This window comes from Saccostrea echinata, unplaced genomic scaffold (assembly GCF_033153115.1).
Source record: "Saccostrea echinata isolate AGI-Se365-2 ecotype Australia unplaced genomic scaffold, CSIRO_AGI_Sech_v1 ptg000033l, whole genome shotgun sequence".
In the NCBI taxonomy this organism is placed as follows: Eukaryota; Metazoa; Mollusca; class Bivalvia; order Ostreida; family Ostreidae; genus Saccostrea; species Saccostrea echinata.
Window position 1 is genome coordinate 29214679 of NW_026889782.1, and position 20089 is coordinate 29234767.

General features: G+C 34.9%; 2 protein-coding genes across 2 annotated transcripts; both read left to right on the forward strand.

Annotated features, from left to right (window-relative positions):
- The first annotated feature begins 3627 nt into the window (after nucleotides 1-3627).
- Nucleotides 3628-4245, forward strand: LOC133198382 (tigger transposable element-derived protein 6-like). Its single transcript, XM_061334478.1, has 2 exons — nucleotides 3628-3976; nucleotides 4058-4245. The coding sequence occupies exons 1-2, from the start codon at nucleotides 3628-3630 to the stop codon at nucleotides 4243-4245; spliced, it is 537 nt and encodes a 178-aa protein (XP_061190462.1).
- Nucleotides 4246-4256: 11 nt separating this feature from the next.
- On the forward strand, nucleotides 4257-4883 carry LOC133198383 (tigger transposable element-derived protein 4-like). The gene has a single exon (XM_061334479.1). It carries the CDS (start codon nucleotides 4257-4259, stop codon nucleotides 4881-4883), a length of 627 nt encoding a protein of 208 aa, XP_061190463.1.
- Nucleotides 4884-20089: the final 15206 nt, after the last annotated feature.

A 20089-nucleotide genomic window follows, 5' to 3' on the forward strand; every position in this document is an offset into this window, starting at 1 on the left:
TCTCCAGAAACAGATTCGATAATGAACTTTGGCACATTAAGTTGTACTTCCTGGTTAAATGTTTATGGCTAGTGCAGCGTGGCTGTTTTTGAAGGCATCTAGTTGATTTACTGAGTTTGAAACGTGATTTACAGGAATATACTGTTCTCTTATGAAAGTCGCTGCCAGCATGTCTTTACAGGGGTACATGTACCAAGAGTAGTGTGAAAGGTTGATTGCTTCCATCTTTTTTGTGTTGAATGATCGCATTAGCATTGTTCAGCTGGTTCTGGATTGATTTCCTGGAACTACCTTTTTTTGTTTTAAGTCACTCCGAGAATTTTTCACTCATATTTTTGAGACGCCACAACTTGCCGATGTAGGTCTGCAAATTCAGAGTCGGCACTTGCGGTCTTTCAATGGTGAGGGATAATTTTTCATGCTAGCACCTAATGCGACAAGGGACCTCGGTTTAAAGTCTCATCCGAAGGACGGGTCAGTACGTCACGAAGTGGGATTCGAATCCTCGACGTTGGGATCAATTCCTTACTTCGCGACACGAGCTAACGCTCTATACCCACTGCGCCACGTGGCCGACGTATAAAATTTAGACCTAAAAATACAAAATCAAAATTAAATATTTAGAAAGTTACCACATTGGCCCAGCATTCTTTTGAGTTGAAAGCTGCATGCTTCTTGATCCAACCACTAATGATGTAAATTTCCTTGTTTGCTCTGCTCCCGATTTGTATTGTTTGAATGGACGTATGAGTCTGAATACTGTTCGTTAGCTCCATATTTCATTGCCGTTAATTTTGTGTTTCTGCGGTGTTATTTTTATTGTAGTTTATTACATTGCTACAAATCCACCATCCACAGTAGCCTACTTGCACATCTGTTTTTCCAGAAAATTTAGTAAGTGAGGAGGAGACTATCTCTCTCTCTCTCTCTCATTTTTATTGTTTTCATGTGAAAATAGCACCCTGCATAAGAAGCAGTCAAGCTTTCACATAGTCTTGATCTGAGAATTTCTTCACCTTTGAAGGATCATGTTTTGAACAAGAGACATTTCTTTGGTCAGTTGCTTCAAAAATGTTAAACAATGCTGGCAGAAAAGATACTTATCTGCACTGTAAAGGTTTGTCATCTTTTGACCGTGTTCATTTAAGTTCATATCATTTTTGAGATAACTAATCACCGAGACTTCTGTACTTGTCTACCTACATCTTTCTCTATTTTCACGGCTTCTGTGCGTGCTCATACTAATTGTCAGCCCATTGTCTACATACTGAAATTCCTACAGATTCTCCGTTACCCTATCACAACAAATAATAATCATTTCATAAAAATTTCAAATTGGAAAAAAAAAACGTTGAACACAATTGTCGTGGTGTAAAAGTTGCCTTTGGCACTAAACTAAAAAAGAAAAAAAAACATCCACCACAATTGATAGGTGTGAAAATGCGACCGACACACATTTGAATGAAAATGAAGAATGACTTTACTTTACCGGTCCCCAGAAAAACCCAGATAAACGCGCTAAAATACAGTGACGCCGTAGGTGACTTCTGTATGTATATATGAGATCGCGTGAGCGATCGACAAAAATTAAAAGTATGAGGTTTTTAGCCTTTTTGACCCCAAAATCGAATACTACAGTTAAAAGTTTAGTTTAAAACTTCGTTTTCAAACAAAGTTTTTAACCTCGTTCTCTGAAAAAAAGTGATTAATATTGTTTATTCAGTGTAAAGGAGACAAAAAATAATTGTCAACGAAGCTCGTGTGGCGCACGCTTAGTGCCGTTTCTTTCGTACTTAGCAAGTTTTTTCATGTAAACAAACCAAAGAGATGTCGTTAAAGCTGAATTAAGATCTTACAAAAAATACAGATGCAACTGAATTTCTTAATCTAAAAAACAAGACACTAACCCTAATCCCTCGGATGGTATGCGAGGACTAACCCAAATCTCCCGGGCGGATGCTGGACCAATACATGTGAGAGGACTAACCCTAATCTCTCGGATGGATGCGAGACTAACCCTAATCAGTCGAAAACTTGTGCAAGGACCAAACCTAATCTCTCTCAGGTGGGTGCAAGACTAACCCTAACCAGTCAAAAAAAGTGCAAGACTAACCCCTTATCAGTTGAGTGACGTAAATTTATCTTACGTCATAGTGCAAAGAGCGCGCGGATCTTGCGGATCTGGGGACGGTAAAGTAAAGTCTACCCGAAATTGAAACCGATCAATCAATAAACTATAGAGATAAGCTTGGGATACAATGCAAAATTGACACCACATGTATCATAAACTTTATCTCTTTCTTTGTCAGATAACACATAAGTGTAAATAATGTACTTAATCTTGTCCGCTGTAAAGCCCGAGTCAGTATAATTTGACAATGCTTTATTCAAGTACGTCATGCACAGATATCTCAATATAGTGAAAGCTACAAAAAAATATACGAATCATAAGCTGACAGCCTTAAACTTGATGGACAGTATATCTTGACACTACGAAATATGGCGCAAAAAGTTCATATGTATATGATGTACTAGTTTTACATTAACTACAGTTTTAGATCGCTAATTATCACTGACACTGTCAAATATATGTAATACAGGTGACTCTCGATGGCTCGAACTCCGATCTCTCGAAGTTCTCGATCTCTCGAAGTGAACCTCCGGTTCCGTTTTTTTTCTCTATATAACTAAGCAAATTTACTCCCGATCTCTCGAACTTCCGATCTCTCGAAGTTCTCTATCTCTCGAACCAAAAATGCGTCCCATTACACTTATTTCATTGAATTTTACTCTCTATCTCTCGAAGTTTTGATTTCTCATACAATCAAGCGTAAAATTAACGCAGCGTGGACTTACCTGGATAACAATGAACACCTGGGGCTGGCATAGACGTGTTAATTGGGTGTTTACATATATGACACTTCACCTGTGAGATGTCTGAGTGCTGATATAATTAATTGGTCAATTATAAACAAAACGCTTCATAATTTATTTTGACTTGGTATCGAGACGATAATTTTGAGAAAATAATTTAGAGACGTGTCAATAATTTCTCATAAATTACGAATTTTTATTTGATTCTACACAATGCTAGTATGGCAACCATTGCACAAGAAATCCTATCTCAAGAACTGAATAGTGATACCGAGCAATCTGGTGAAGGACCCGGTCAAGCCGGGGGGATAACCAGATCGGTATCTGCTATTCAGGAATCCATTTTACGCCAAATACCCTCTAAGCGTAGTAACTCCGAGCAATCTGGTGAAGGACCCGGTCAACCCGGGGGGATAGCCAGGTCGGGGATTACAACGCCTAATGCTAAGTCTGCATTAGGAGGCAAAGGTGTGAAACGGAAATTGAATGTAAAGACAATAGAAACGAAATACGAGGCGATCACTGCGGTAGAAAAAAATAGAAAAGTCAAAGACAGCCATTGCCAGAGAATTTGATGTTCCCCTTAACACCCTCTCTACCTGGCTAAAAAATAAAGAAAGCATCATTGATGCATTTCATCAATTCAACCCTAAACGGAAAAACACAAAATCCGCTACCTTTAACGATGTAGAATCGGCCACATTGAAATGGTTTAAGTCAGCCAGAGACAAAAACGTCCCCATATCTGGCCCTATGCTATCCACTAAAGCCGAGGAATTTGCCGAGAAATTCAACATCACAAATTTCAAGGCATCTAGTGGCTGGCTTGAGAAATTCAAATTTCGACAGGGCATCTCATTTAAGAGAGTTTGTGGGGAGGAGAAATCGGTAGATTCTCAGTCTGCCGATATGCTCCTATGGAAAGAAAAGTTACCAATAATACTACAGACATACTCCCCAGATGATATTTACAACGCAGACGAGACCGGCATTTTCTTCAGAATGCTACCAGACAAGACCCTAGAATTTAAGGACGTTGACTGCCATGGTGGAAAAAAGAACAAAGAAAGACTGACAGCTATGGTCTGCGCCAATATGAGCGGTGCAGATAAGCTTCCCTTACTTATCATCGGAAAATCGGCAAATCCATGATGCTTTAAGCACGTGAAGTCATTACCAACAGAGTACCATGCCAACAAAAAAGCCTTGATGACTTCCGACATCTTCAAAGAATGGGTGAAGAAGCTTGAGAAGAAGATGAGGAAGAAGAAAAGGAAGATTGCCTTGATTGTTGACAACTGCCCCGCCCATCCAAAGATTCCTGGCCTCCAAGCAATCGACCTAGTGTTCCTGCCCCCCAACACTGCCTAAAGACCCAGCCCATGGACCAAGGCATAATTCAGAGTCTCAAGGTCCAGTACCGGAAAAGAGTTCTCCTGAAGTACATCAACGCCATTGACAAAGGACAGACACCAACTATCAGCATCTTAGACGCCCTACATCTCCTCAGCCAAGCATGGGACAACGTTACAGTATCCACAATCAGCAACTGCTTTCGACATGCTGGATTCGCTACCCAGAACGACAACGCAACCCCAGATGAAGATGAAGACTTCGACATAGAATACAGCATTCCCCTAGCGACTCTAAGGGCACATGGACTAAACCCAGAAATGCTCCAGGCATTTACAACTATCGACGACGAGATCGAGACCTGTGCCGACCTTAGTGATAATGACATTGTAGAGGAAGTCTTGATGAAGAAAACTACTGAACCCATGAACGAATCAGAGACAACTGACGATCCAAGTGAGCCCCTTATCCAACCCCCTAATTCAGAGGACACCGAGGCAGCGTGTGAGCTTGTGAGGCAATACCTAGTGTGCCGTGAAAACAGCCAAGACATTTTGCGTCACATGAATGTGATTCTTGACACTGTACGCAGAAACAATATTCTTAAGAAGTCGGTCCAGCAGTCACGAATTACAACTTTCTTCCAGAAGAAGTAAAGTGATGATGTGCTTTGTGTAAACTCTATGTCAATTTATGTAGTGTGACGTGACTCGGTGAAACAGATCAGACATTATTTATTACACATTTATTATATGTTACTGAAAAGATCCCCCACAGCTCAAAGTGAAGGTCCAAATTTTAGCCTTCACAGGCAACTGATGGCTTCTCAGTATGAATAAAAAATTCTCGAAGGAACAACAAGAGGCCCAAGGGCCTTGAATCGCTCTTCTGATAAACTGTACAACCTATCACTTCTATTTGAAGCCTCTAAGTATCCTGTATATTTAGATAAAGACTTGAAATTCCAAAGGTAGGTCAGCATAACCTACATTTAAGATGAAACACTGAGAACCCAAGATGATTCTAAGCCAATTAGTACCTGAGAGTAGGTCATGGTGACCTACTGATCACTTGTCTTTGTCTTTCTCTGAGGACCCGAGATGCTTCATCTAAGTTTGATGATTCTAAACCAATTAATACCCAAAATATTTTTAAAATTATTACCATAAAATTTCAAAAGTAGGTCATAGTGACCTACTTTTCAGATGACATACTTTGAGGACCCAAGATGCAATAAGTATCTGATATATTTAAATAAAGCCATAAAATTTCAAAAATAGGTCACAAAGACCTCCTTTTCAGTCGACAAACTCTGTGGACACAAGATGCATCAACTGACAAGGTTTGGTGATTCTAAGCCAATCAGTACCTGAAAAATATTTAAATAAAGCAACAAATTTCAAAAGTAGGTCACAGTAACCTACATTTCAGTCAACTTACTCTGAGGACCCAAGATGCATCAACTGACAAAATTTGATAATTCTAAGCCAATTAGTACCTTAATTATTTAATTTAAGCCATAAATTTTCAAAAGTAGGTCACGGTGACCTACTTTTCAGGTGTTGTACTCCGAGGACCCAAAATGCATCAACTGACAAAGTTTGATGATTCTAAGCCAATTAATACCTGAAATATTAAATACAGCAATATAAATTTTCAAAAGTAGGTCACTGTGACCTACTTTTCAGTCAACCTACTCCAAGGACCCAAGATGCATCAACTGACAAAGTTTGATGATTCTAAGCCAATTAGTACCTGAAATATTTAATTAAAGCCATATAAATTGAAAAGTAGTTCAAGGTGACCTACTTTTTAGTCGACCTACTCCGAGGACTCAAGATCCATCAACTGAAAATTTTGATGATTCTAAGCCAAATAGTACCCGAAAATATTAAATACAGCCATAAAATTTCAAAAGTAGGTCACAGCGATCTACTTTTCAGTTGACTTTTTCGAGGACCCAAGATGCATCAACTTACAAAGTTTTATTATCATAGGCCTTAAAATGTCCAAGTTATGCCTCTAAAACGCTTTGAATCTTAATGCCTATAAAGTTAAAAAGTAGGTCACTGTGACCTACGTTTTACTAAATATGTTTTATGGCCCCAAGATGCATCATTTTACAAGATTTAATGATTCTAAACCTCTCAGTATTCGAATTAATGACCTTAATTGTTTTGAAAAAAATTAGCCATAAAATTCAAAAAGTAGGTCAAGGTGAACTACTTTTTAGTTGACGTACTCTAAGAACCCAAGATACATCAACTGTCAAAGTTTGATGATCATGGGCCTTAAATTGTTTAAAATATGCCTCTAAATCATTTTGAAAAAGAATGGCCGCAAAATTTAAAAAGTAGGTCACCGTGACGTACTTATGAGTCAACATGATATGAGGTCCTTAGATGCATCAACTGACAAGATTTGATGATCCTAGTCCTTATAGTAAACAAAATATCAACATTTTAATAAAATGTAATTTTTGGTCAATTTTGAAGTGACCTTGAGACCACGCCCTTTGCCCCAGGGTGATTCCCCGTGCAAATTTTAATCTACAACATATCCTCATCCTTTTGTGTAAGTTTGGTGATAATCTGCCCAGTGGTTCTTGAGAAGATTTTTAAGCAACAAGTACTTTTGTTTGTATTTTCCTAATTATCTCCCCTTGTTTAAGGGTCACAACCCTAGTTTTAGTATAAACGGGTGCCCTTGGGCCAAGGATATCCTGTGACAAATTTGACAATAATTGGCCAAGGGGTTCTTGAGTTATGGCCCATATTCTAAAATGTTTACGCACAAATGGCCATAGCATTAGCTCTTTGAGCCTTTGGCTCAGAAGAGCTAATAAACAAACATTCATTTTCCAAAACGAATTTTCTTAATGAGTCTGTTTTCCTTTTAATTGTTTGTCATATTTCAATATTAGGACGTTCTTAACCGTTAATTTGCGTTTTGTCTATTGAATATTGCATTCTCCCGATCTACTCTCGAAATTCGGCCCCATTCCCAATTGTTTGTTTGTTTGTTTGTATGTTGTTTAACGTCCCTCTCGAGAATTTTTCACTCGTATGGAGACGCCACCACTTGCCGGTGGAGAGCTGCAAATTTTGTCCTATACTCGGCACTCACGGCCATTGAGCAATGAGGGATCTTTTTCGTGCCAGCACCTACTGCGACACGGGACCTCGGTTTATACGGTCTCATCCGAAAGACCGGTCTCCACGTCCCACAGTGGGATTCGAACCTGCGACGTAACATTCCCAATTGAAAATGAGTTCTGTTTTTTTTTCAATTTGGCAGTATTTTTTCCCAATCGGTGAACAATGCTGTTACATTTAATTATCTTGGAAAAACACAAAGTAAAATTGTCAGATTTTCTGTAATTTTCACCTATTTAACACATTTAGAAAAGTTACAGTCATAACGCATGTTCAAAAACACTGTAAAAACATCGCCAAATTTTAATCCGAATTTCCTCAGTTTTTCCGAAAATAGTGATATTGTGTAATTATATAGATTTATTAAGCTATTTCCACCTACTCAATTGATCTTCGAGTGAATGGTAAGGACAAAGGTATTATTTCAGATAGAAAAATATATTTTCAATGCATTAATACATATTAAAAGAGAAAATGTGTACTTGGTATATTTTTTTGCAGGAGGTATATAATCACCAGAAACAGATTCGATAATGATCTAAATTGGAATTTCATACATCTAATAATTTCATATTTAATTGTTTGTTTAATTGCCCAAATTAGAGTTCATGTTATCAATTACACCTGAATACATGCTTTAAGCAACATTTATAATTTTTCCCAATTTCATCAAATAGCCGATAATTTTTTTCCAGTTTCCCAAAATAGGCAAATAAATCCCTGTCTCAAATAGCTTGTTTGCCTTTAAAAATCAGAAGTATATAAAGTTGTAGACAAAAAGGAATCAGTTGAATTCTGATTTCTCTTTTAATTATAAATTTTTAATTATAAATTTATCTTCACAAACATAAAAGAAAGGTTTAATGAATGTGGAAACATTAAATAAGATGTTTGACCTCTATCAATGTTTCGTATAGTATGTCATATATTCTTTCATTTTTTTTTTTATCCAAAGTAAAAATTCCATTTCTGATTCCTATTGAATAGTCCTCCACAATATCAGCGTATGGAGTTTGATAAAAATATTTTAAATGGTTTCTTTTAAACGGATCTTAACACTAATTAAAGATGTTAGGTCAAGGTGAAAGGAAGGGTCAAGGTCACTAAATGTTGATGCGGTTTTTGAATAGCCCTCCACAATATCTTAAATATTTTTTTAAACTTAGTTTAACCCTAATTCCGTAAGAAATAGATCAAGGTCAAATAAAAGGTCACAAAATGTTGATGCAGTTGCGTAGCGCTTATTGATATGCATCAGATAATGGAAGTTGATAAAAATATCTTGAATAATTTCTTTGAATATGAACTTAACTCAAAGTGTGACGGAAGGACGGACATGACAAACACTATATGCCCCGGCCATATTCATGGCGCGGCATAAAAAAGTTTATGTACAACAGACAGCAAATTTTTATGGAGAATTAATTATCTGGTGCATGATTTACGGACTGAAATCTCAATCCTGTTGCTCCTTACCTCTCAGGGCAGTTCTCCTAGAGCTCCTAGAGTTTTTTTTTTCTGGCATCTTTATCTATAATTATGCAATACGTATGTAAGCATATCACCGTAATGCTCTTCTTGAAACAATATACTAAAGTTTTAACCATTTGTAATGTGCAGTATGTTATTAGCGAACATTGTTATTTGAAAATATAGAACACAATGTGTACTTCGTGGTTGGAAAAAAAAATCACCAAATTTACAAATGTGTGAAGCAAGGATATTGGAAGTTCTATTTAATCAAACATTGTATAAATTTATTAAAGAATGGGTGGACTTCAGTGTCTTGAAAATAGGCCATGAATTGAAGCTTTATAAAATGTTTATTTCTTTCCATAATAGAAATCACCGATATTGTGTATTCTTGCTACAAATATGAATTCGAGGAAAACCAAATAAATATCGAAGGCTTGGGGCTCGAGGATTTCTTGTATATCAGTAGATAATCAGGGTCATATATTTTTCATCGTCTGAATACATAGTCAGCGCATGTTTGTCGGCTGTTCTGAAGAAAACTTTTTTTTTGGAACAAAATAATGTCATATTAAATGGAGATGAGAAGACAAACTTGCCCTCGTACTTAATTTTACAAAAACATGTTCAAAACAAACTTCTTGCTTCCATTGTTATGACTTTGTTAACCTTGATTTGACTTCTATTGACGTGTTGAATATTACAATTCATCACGTAATGTTCAACTGCGAGAGTACTTGTGAAAACAACTACATTGTATTCTTTAACATGGCCTCGATCTAAATCACCTCGAGCGTGTTTGGTTGGTCTGCCATTTTCAGAATTTAGTAAATTAAATGTTAAATTTTTGAGTGTCCTCACAATATCTACTAGAGAAATCTATTAATTTCAGATTGACATCGCTATAATATGCCATACACATATTCGAGTTTCTAGAGAGGAATGTCGGCAATGACGCCGATCGATAGCTCCTATTAATATTGAATATGTTATCTAAATACTACTCAGGGTACTTGTCAAATGACGGTGACACTTATTTATCGTTGCTTCAATTTTATTTCATGGCAACAAGGCATTGCTTTTGTACAAATGTTCTACCTAATCATGTGTACAGAGCTCTTTCTATTGCTTGTAAAATATTTTGGATTCCCTTAATTTACAGCTTGGTTGAGGAATCGTAAAAAAGACCCAAAATAGGGCGTTAAATCCACTCATTCTTTGTAGGATAATTACACTTCTAAACTAATATTTACGGCCAACAATGCTGTTGAGAAATACAGTTAATATGGAAACTTTCCTTAATACTTTTGGTTAATAACTGAGTGCTGCTTAAATTACAGTGGGAAAATGAGTGAGATATATTAACAAATGATTTTAAAAGGCCATCTTTCTTATAAAGATTTACATATAACATTTGCTTACTTGAAATTGCATAGGTAGGAGACACCACTTGAGAGACAATGGAACGCATCAATGACACATCCATATCGAAAACATGCTGCTGGAACACCCCTCTTACAGAAAAATTCCTCCACTGGAAGATTCATTACCCTTTCTTGCCTTTCTTCTGAGCTAGCTTTTTTATTTTTTTTTTTCAAAAATAATTTTTAGAATTCATTTAATATGTTTATGTTAACTTTATTAATCAATATTTCTTAAGCAAAAAAGGGAAAATGTTTCTGTTGTTTATGAAGAATGTACCATCGTTCAATCTATACAAAACTGAATTCATCAATGATAACGCAATATAAATAAATAGATAGAAAAAGTAATCAAATTCAAATGTCTAATGGAAAAAAAAAACTTTGAGCAGAGCAAAAACGGACCTCTTAAACATCAAAGATGGATTCGGGCTCCATGGAAGAGTAATCGTCCCCTGTCGACCGATCCACCCGCAATGTGTTCCTTGTCTTTTTTAGGAAAACGGAGAAATCCGTAGATAATAAAGTGTGAAAATAATGGCCGGAAAAAATCAAGTCAATATTCGATTTACGAAAGATTGTATTGCTTGTAAAGCCATTGTGTCGACCACAGAATTTGCAAAATGTTAATTGTAAGGGCTTGTTGATATCCTTGTATCATCAATTTATTTGTCACTAGCTTGTCTCGTTGTAGGCATCATCTGTAATTCGTGTCCCCTGCATATCGAATCAAATTAGAAGTTTTCGGGCTTGTCAGTAGATTTGATCATGAAGCAACCAAGTTCATTTCCCAGTGAACTTATTAACATTGTTGGTTTTTTAAAACTTATATTTACATTTGAGACAAATATTCCGAATAGAACTGCATGTATTACACGAACGGCCCGCCGTATTCCTATGTTGTGACGTGCGTGCAATGAAGTGTTCATTCGCCAAGCACTCGGCATTTTGAAGTGAAATTGCGGGTCCTTCGGATGAGACCTTATAAACCGAGGCACCGTTTCACGGTTAAATCCTAACTGCTCAATGGCCCTGAGTGACGAGTAAAGGCCTTAATTTGAAGCCCTTCTTCGGTATATATGGTGAGGTCTCTGTATGAGTGAATAATTCTCGAACGAGACGTAAAACAACAAACAATCAATCAGTCAAAGGAATTTTGGGATAAAACGTAAGAGCGATTTTGAGCTAATTATATTATTCAAAACATTCTTCACACCGAAGGAAGATTTAATGAACATCTGTTGAATGAAAAAAATCCATATGCATGAATTGTTTTGTGTTTTTCATCGTTATCAACGTAGAAGTTCCGAAACTTATTAGTTTCATCGTGACAGAAAGGCAAGATATTTCGCTGTGTGGTTCGGTCACTATTTGACCTCTGACCTATTTATAAGTTCATACAGAATTGAACATATTTTCTCTTCAATAAGTTCATCTTAATAAAAAAAAAAATTGCAAATGTAAATATTTGCCGGTGATAACGGTATATTGTTTCAAAAACAAGGGATTGAGGATTAAAGTTATCACGTTTATCATAAACATATGCTTTAGGTTGTCATCAATATCTTTTTCTTAAAAATTATCCAAATATGAAACAGATGTGTCAGACTCTGTGATCCAGATTTATTACAAGGCATATTTTAGGAAAACAAAAGCAGAAAAATAGTTTAACTTCCTATAAGAACCACAAGTGACATAAGAATGTTTAAATTTCATATATAAAGACAATTTTTTCTTTAACTTTTTTAAGTGCGCCTCCAAATAAAATGCCACCTCATTCATTCTGCCAGTAGTATTACATTATATGTTTCGACTGCAAAACGATGATTAGATTAGCTTTGTTATCCTCATTCTAAAATATTTTTGAGAGTCAACAAATATTTATTCAGACCTTAATTTGCTTTAAAAATGATGACGAACGCATGTAAGTGAGTTATCGTCAATATTAATTTGGAGACTTGTCATATAGAACGTGGATTTTAAAGAACCATAGACACACTTACATTATTATACCCCACGCAACAAGTTGCGGGGAGTATAATGTTTTTGACCCGTCCGTCAGTCAGTGTGTCAGTCAGTCAGTGTGTCAGTCCTGTTTTTTTTTTGTCAGCGCAACTCCTCATAAACCGCTGCACAGAATTTTGTCAAACTTTGCAGATATTTAGGACACAATGTGTAGATGTGCATATTACCAGGAAATTCCGATTCCTTTATTTTTTCTGACAATTTCGGCACTTTTCAACTTAGATTTTTGGCCATGTATTGAATATAGAGATGAACAGTTTGTTTCCATCAATTATTTAAATGTGTAAATTGTCATGTGTTGGACATTGACTTACACTCATTAACAAATCAAAATCACTGAAGAATTTCAATAACAGTTTAATTGTCAGCATAACTCCTGCACTGAATTTCCTGAAACTTTGTAGGTATTTCAGACATAATGTATAGATTTGTATATTACCAAGAAATTTTGATTCCATTATCTATCTAGAAACTTCAGCCCAATTAAATTTATAACATACAAAGATTTGAATGTCCTTATATCCAAGAAGTTTTGATGTGATGATTTTTTGCAAGTAATGCCCCTTTTTGAATTATACTGTGTATTTAAAATGCCCTGTGCCATTCATTACGTGTTGCATTGTCGAGTTTTGGGGAGCGTAGGGTATGTGAGCTTGCTCACTTCTTCTTTCATTAATTATAAATTCTTTGTTTTTATTCGAATTTATTTCGAAAAGTAAATTCAATTTAATGAATTTAACTTACACAAATGTTCCTAGAATTCAATGACAACGACATTCATTTTTACATGACGTCAAACATCTGTTTTTGTAAACAGGACACGAGCTCTGTTATTGTTAATATTTAGTTTATCCGGATGTGTTCCATTTGTTTACCCAGCACACATCACTGAGCATGGACTGACAATACTGGCGAGTTGCTTTTGCATTTTCACACTTCTCTGAATTTTCTGAATTATAGTTTAAGTATTTTTCATTAATACACAACAAAATTTCTACTTTTTCTATGTAGCTAAGTATTAACAATAAATGTTTCTTCGTGAAAATGAAAGTTCAAAGTAAGTTCAGATCAGTGTCCCAGTCCCTTTAAATACATTGTATATACATTGAACATTACCGTGTAAATGACATATAGAGTGTTCCTTCAATACCTTGATTACTTTCATGATTTGGGAAATCGGCAGCTGCCTTGGAGTAAATTAATTACCATTCTGCTCTTCAGAAATACAAGTATTTATCAACATTTTAATTTGCTTAAAAAACTATTCTATATTCTGGGCCGATATTGATTTATTTCGCAAAAACTAAATTGTCTAACTTAAGTAGCAATTAAAATATATTTTCTTTTGTTTCAATTCATTTTTATTGGCCAAGGGTTTTATTTGCTAAAGTTTGGTAATACTGATCTTTAAATTCTAATTTTTTGGAACTAACAATACCCGGAATCAATAGGGAAATATAACCGCCATCAAATTCCTCTCTCGGAGAATACACAAACGAATCATGCACGTGCATATCTATATTTTCTTTGGATTAATCTTAAACATTGCTTTTATATTAACTGCAGATCAAACAATATATTTGAAGGTGAACTTGTATCCCCACACGTCTTGCAGCAGGTACACGGGTGTGTCCAGCGTTCTCTGGTGTTACCGACACTGTGTGAGAGTGTTTGATGTGTTTTTCTTGGTCAGTTACGATGAGGGGACTCAGATGTGTTATTGTTGTAGTAAAGCACCAGGAGACAACGACAGTCAAATATCAGGAAACGAACTGCATACATTTAGGACAGGTGCTTTAATTTTTTTTGTTTCTTTTTTTAAATACGTTTTGCAACAACTTTAAGGACGTTTGCCGCAGAAATTTTCAATCACTGGATGTTTTAAGTGTCTCCTTTAAATTATCGAATAATTATACGCATATATTTGCAGAGTAAAAAATGCCAAAATGCTTTTGTTGCAAATCAGACAGTTTCAAATTTGCCGTACAAAGGCTGAAACAAGATATCACAGAGATATTGTAAGATATTTAAAACAGACATCTGAACGTATCTATATGAATTTTATAATATGGAATGAATTAACATTCATAAAATATTAGTGTGGCTTTAATATAGCTTACAAATTGATCGAAATTATTTAGCAAGTTGATTTTTGCAACTTTAATTCCCTTTTAATATTGTTAAATATTTCTGTTATATATACGAGGGCTGTTAGAAAAGTTCGGGGACATGTTCCATTGTGAGCGCACTATTTCCACGAAACCGGTTAAACTCTCCAGATAAAAACTTTACCTATTTTCCAGTAAATATACAAAGTTTTGATGTTTTCCGGTAATCCTTAAAAAATATACAGCTATATTATTTTGATAAAACATGCTTCACGGAGCATGCTACTTTTTCGTACGTTTACATTGCATGGACTTTTTATTAAAATTAAAAATTGCACAGTTGTAGCGCAGAAAGAATTATGATATTTTACCTGTCGCTACAGTATTCATGAAACGTCACTTGCTGAAATTTTGAACTAAATTGGAGGATGTATGACTGTTTTATAGCCATTTATAAATAATCAACGCGTAAAAACAAAGCCGAGAACGGGAACGTCATTGAACGTCATGGAGCACCGAGCTACTAAAAAAGTATGTGTGCAGACAGGAAAATGTTTAAAAATAGACTAAAATGCTTCTATAGCTAGATGCTGCTGGAAATTCTCTACACGTACGAAGGACAAAAGTATTCAAATGGCAGCTAGTTTTATAAGAATGGAAGGATTAACATTTTTAATGATCAACTCCATCGATACCTCAATACCCCACTTATCGCATGGACGTTGCGCCTCTGGATTTTGCATTGTTTCCATACCTGATCGCTTAACTGCGTATACATTTATTTTAAGATCTCTCTAATAACTGAAGGAGCACAAAAGACATTATAGAAGAAAAGTAACATGTCTTGATATAGAATTTTTAATTTTTAAGAAGAAAAAGACAAGAAAAGTCGAAAGAAATGAAAGATATTTAGAACTTTTAAAAGCTTAACGGGTTTGAAATCTGGTTGTCACGTCACTTAACGTCAAGTGATTGCATCATGAATCCTATGACCGCATTGTAAAATCGTTGTAAATTTTCAAAATTTTAGTAAATGGACCCGATTTTTTACATACTAATAAACAAAAGATAGTAATTTAATCAGACATAGGTCATACCTCATAGTACACAATAGATTTTCCGTAAATCTATGTGTCCGCGAACTTTTCTAACAACCCTCGTATATGACGCTATTTTTTAACAGATTTCTTCCATACAATAAAAAAATATCATTAGAGTGTGTTTGTCATACTCAGAAATATTTTTTATCAAATTGTATACATGATTGTCTTTGACAAAACAATATTTCCATTTTCTCTGAAATCTCCTCTCAAAAAAAAAAAAAAACAACTAAAAACTATTTATTTATTGAGCGGTTACATTGATGAGATCATATGTTAAACGGATTCTTTAAACATCTATTTCATTAACGCTTAATGTGGCATAAAACCTTAAAAGAGCTTTTTGACCAATTAAAGTAAAACAAGGATTTTTTTTTTAAACAATTCATTAAGTGGAACCTGTATAAGGTTCATTTACATGTGTATCGTAAGAAAATCAAACTTTCAAATCAACATAAAAGTTCAGTGTCCTTATCAATTTTTAAATGATATACATTGTTTTATAGATTTTTGAAGTAGTTGTGCATATTAAAACTCATTTTTTTTTTCAAATTTGATCAATGATCCTCACAATTGCTGTCATCAACCCGTACAAACTGAAGTCGTACTTTAAATTGGATATTTTTTTTTAAAAATGTCCCAGTAGCTAGTTGTTTCCGTAATCGATGTTAATATTGAATTTATCGTTCACTGTCAGATGGATGTGAAAATATTTATTAAGGAATAAATTTTGACAAATTTTCTAAAAATAAGTTCCTGTTTGAATTTTTCTATAAAATCGATTTCTGTTTGAAAGGTCACTGTCCTTCTGAGTACACAGAGGTAGAGTATCACACCGGCAGAATCTGTCTCCGCTACGTGGAGATGCAAGTAAAGTATTTAAAAGCCAAGGACATATGTACTAAACAATGGGGCGATCTAATTCGACTAGACTCGGTGGACAAACACAATATTCTACGTTCATTTGTAGGTAAGTCATTTTTATGGCAGTGCAACTGAGATTAAATCTCCCAACATAATTATGAATGAATCCTCTTATGAAACTTTATGCTACAGTTCTTGTGTGTATCAAGGAACCAACTTAAAGAAATAAAATAGGAGAGGAACTTACCCTACACCCATAAACATATGACTTAATGAAGGCTTTCTGAGACTAATAAAAGCTGCAGAAAATTATTATTTTACTTCTAGAAGAGAATTGGTACTTGAGTCTGACAAAAAGACTGGCCCGAGGATAAGAATAAGAAGTTTTGAAGATTTCTATGAATAAAAGACACTAATTTTCAAAATATAATATTTTGTTTGTTTGTTTCTTCAACGTCCCTTTCGAGAATTTTTCACTCATATGGAGACCTCAACACTTGCCGTTGGAGGGCTGCAAATTTTAGATCTGTACTCAGCACTCAAGGCCATTGAGCAGTTGAGGATCTTTTTTGTGCCAGCACCTACTGGTCGCCGATGGAACATTTGCTCTCGAGTCTCGTGTAAGGAGTTGATCCTTGAGTCGCGGGTTCGATTCCCACTAAGGGACTTTGTTTTATTACATTTATACGACAATATGCATGGAGAAGCTTATAAATGTGTACATTGCAATAACGCAAATAAAATTTTATCAATAATTGCATTTTTTTATATAAATAAAAACAAATCAATTGCTTAAAACTTGTTTATTTTTAAATACTCGATGCATGTTATACAGGATGTGTGAACAAACATTTAAAAAAAATCCAAAAATACATTAATTTTTGAAAAAGTTATTTTACAAACTTCAAGAAATCAAAACTTTAAAAAATCAAATCAGTTCAAAGCCGAATCAAACAAATGTAGCTTTTAAAAAAAATGTAAAAGTATTATTTTCTAATGAAAAAATAAAGATAACCCAAACATGTTTTAACGAACAAGTATAGAAAGAACTAACAAATAAATTTTCTCACTTTTGCTGGAAATAATTAGGAAAAACATACTTGATGCAATGAAAACACGCGTAACAATGTAGCTTTGCTTAACAATTAGCTATAACCTTGGTTTGCTGTATTGTGCACTTGGTTTTACAGAAGGAAAACGACAGAGTTCTGAAGTGGACGTCTGGGTCCAGGGCGTGGACCACAACGGTACGTGGAGGTACCATGATAACCAAGAATTCACTTATACGTGCCTATCAGGGGATAGTCAAAACGAAAGAGAGATTTACCTGCGCGCCAGAAGTGCGGGGAATTATGGCTGCAACGACTCGGGACCATGGCGTGTTGCTACATATCTCTGTGAAATATACATTCCTAAACAATTGTTACAAAACAGATTGTAAACAGTCCAGATATCACAGTCCTATATCTCAAACTGACGTATATGTTATTCTTACCAATGATGTAATCATGTAAAATTGTGTTATTTTTTGCAATGTATCCATGATTTAATCTTTATCGCTGATTGTGAGAGCTAATGTTTCATTCCATTGTACTTAAAATCAGTCCCCTATTATATATGGATTATTGGCTTTTGCTGTAAGTAATTTAATAACTTTTGTCTTGCTTTCGACAGAATCTAAGTCATACAAAACAGCCATTTAACTCCATGTTGTCACATACTTTGATCATTCTGTCCTGATATATCCCATATAACATATGCGATAACACTTTTCAAGACCATGTTATATCACTGTCCGAGACACCTATCGTGGTATATATTGTTACAAACAATGTAAGAATGAATTCTAAAGCCACTTGGTTCAATGTTTCCAAAAAATGAACTGAAGAAAAAAAATGGATATAATAATCGAAATGTGTTAAGATGCCCAAAGTGATATAATCTAAGTTCATAACATTCGACGTAAATGTTTGTCGTATTCCCTTACAATTTCTATCATGGCCAAATTTTAGCTCCTAGCTGACAGACGCTTCATCAGATATGCTTTCATCACAGTCAATCAGTTTGCTAAACAACAAATCATCCAAATCATGGAAGTGTGTTAAGAATTCCAAATTCACCTAATCCAATTTCATAACGTCCGACCTCAGCTAAAGTTTTACTCCTGACATTCGCGTCATCATATATTTGACAAGTTGCTTACATCTTAGGAGATTATTGAATATACAGTTTCCGCGCCCTTGATTTCCACGCCCTATGAAACTGTATATTCAATACTACTCGATATCTATGATGTAACCATTAAAAAGAACCCCAATCTTCGAAAGAGATTTGTTAGTCACATCAGAACTACACTTTCATGTATAAAGAAAGACCTTTATTGCAATCAAAGTAAAACTACATTTCAAGCGACTTAATGAAAAAAATATTTCTTCAAACACTCTGCCATCTGCCGTTTTTTGACCCCCCACCCCCAACCCACCAGGGGCGGCCCGAAGGCCCCCTACAATGTATCTAAAAAGCTGGCGCCGGTTAATTCAGATCCACTTTATCAGCGATCAAAAAAAATATAAACGATAAACTTTGTGTTATTGTTTGAACAAGCACGTATGCTACCGTTATTGAGAAGCAGCATCCGCACGCTTTTGAACTGTGTAAACAACATATTTCATAGGGCTTAATTGACCCTTTTGGAACAGGTTATGTACCCTTTCAATTGGGAAGTTTAAATCAAGAAAGGTAGCAAAATTTTGATATACTGATGTCTTATATTACATTTTACTCTTGAACAAAGAGGCTTAATTATTACCTATTCACGTCTTCATGAATTTTTAAAACCTCAAAATTCATTTTTTTTAATATTAAGGGCACTGAAAATTCATTCTACTTGTAATTTGGGAATTTTTACCTAAATTCTTGGGAAAATAGGGCAAATTTCCAGTTGGGATAGGTTCCTTTTACCGGAGCCGGATGCAAGGGCTATTAAGCCCTGTTTCAACAAATATTTGTTTTTCTCACAAGAATAATATATTTTGTAAATATCAATCTGATTTCTATCAGGATTTTTTTTTTTATCAGTAATGCATTTGACTGTCTGAAATTAGGGCATCTTTTTTGAACTAAAATATATTAACAACTGATAAAATCTACAAGTCGATTATAAGTTTGTTGAGATGTATACTTATTTGAATCTGACTTCCATTCAATGTATTATTGATTGTGTACAAAATATAAAATGTACACACAGCTGATAAAGTGATAACCTTATGTCAATAATACACATAGCTGATAAAGTGATAACCTTATGTCAGTAATACACATAGCTGATAAAGTGATAACCTTATGTCAATAATACACATAGCTGATAAAGTGATAACCTTATGTCAGTAATACACATAGCTGATAAAGTGATAACCTTATGTCAATAATACACATAGCTGATAAAGTGATAACCTTATGTCAGTAATACACATTGCTGATAAAGTGATAACCTTATGTCAATAATACACATAGCTGATAAAGTGATAACCTTATGTCAGTAATACACATAGCTGATAAAGTGATAACCTTATGTCAGTAATACACATAGCTGATAAAGTGATAACCTTATGTCAATAATATACATAGCTGATAAAGTGATAGCCTTATGTCAATAATACACATAGCTGATAAAGTGATAGCCTTATGTCAATAATACACATAGCTGATAAAGTGAT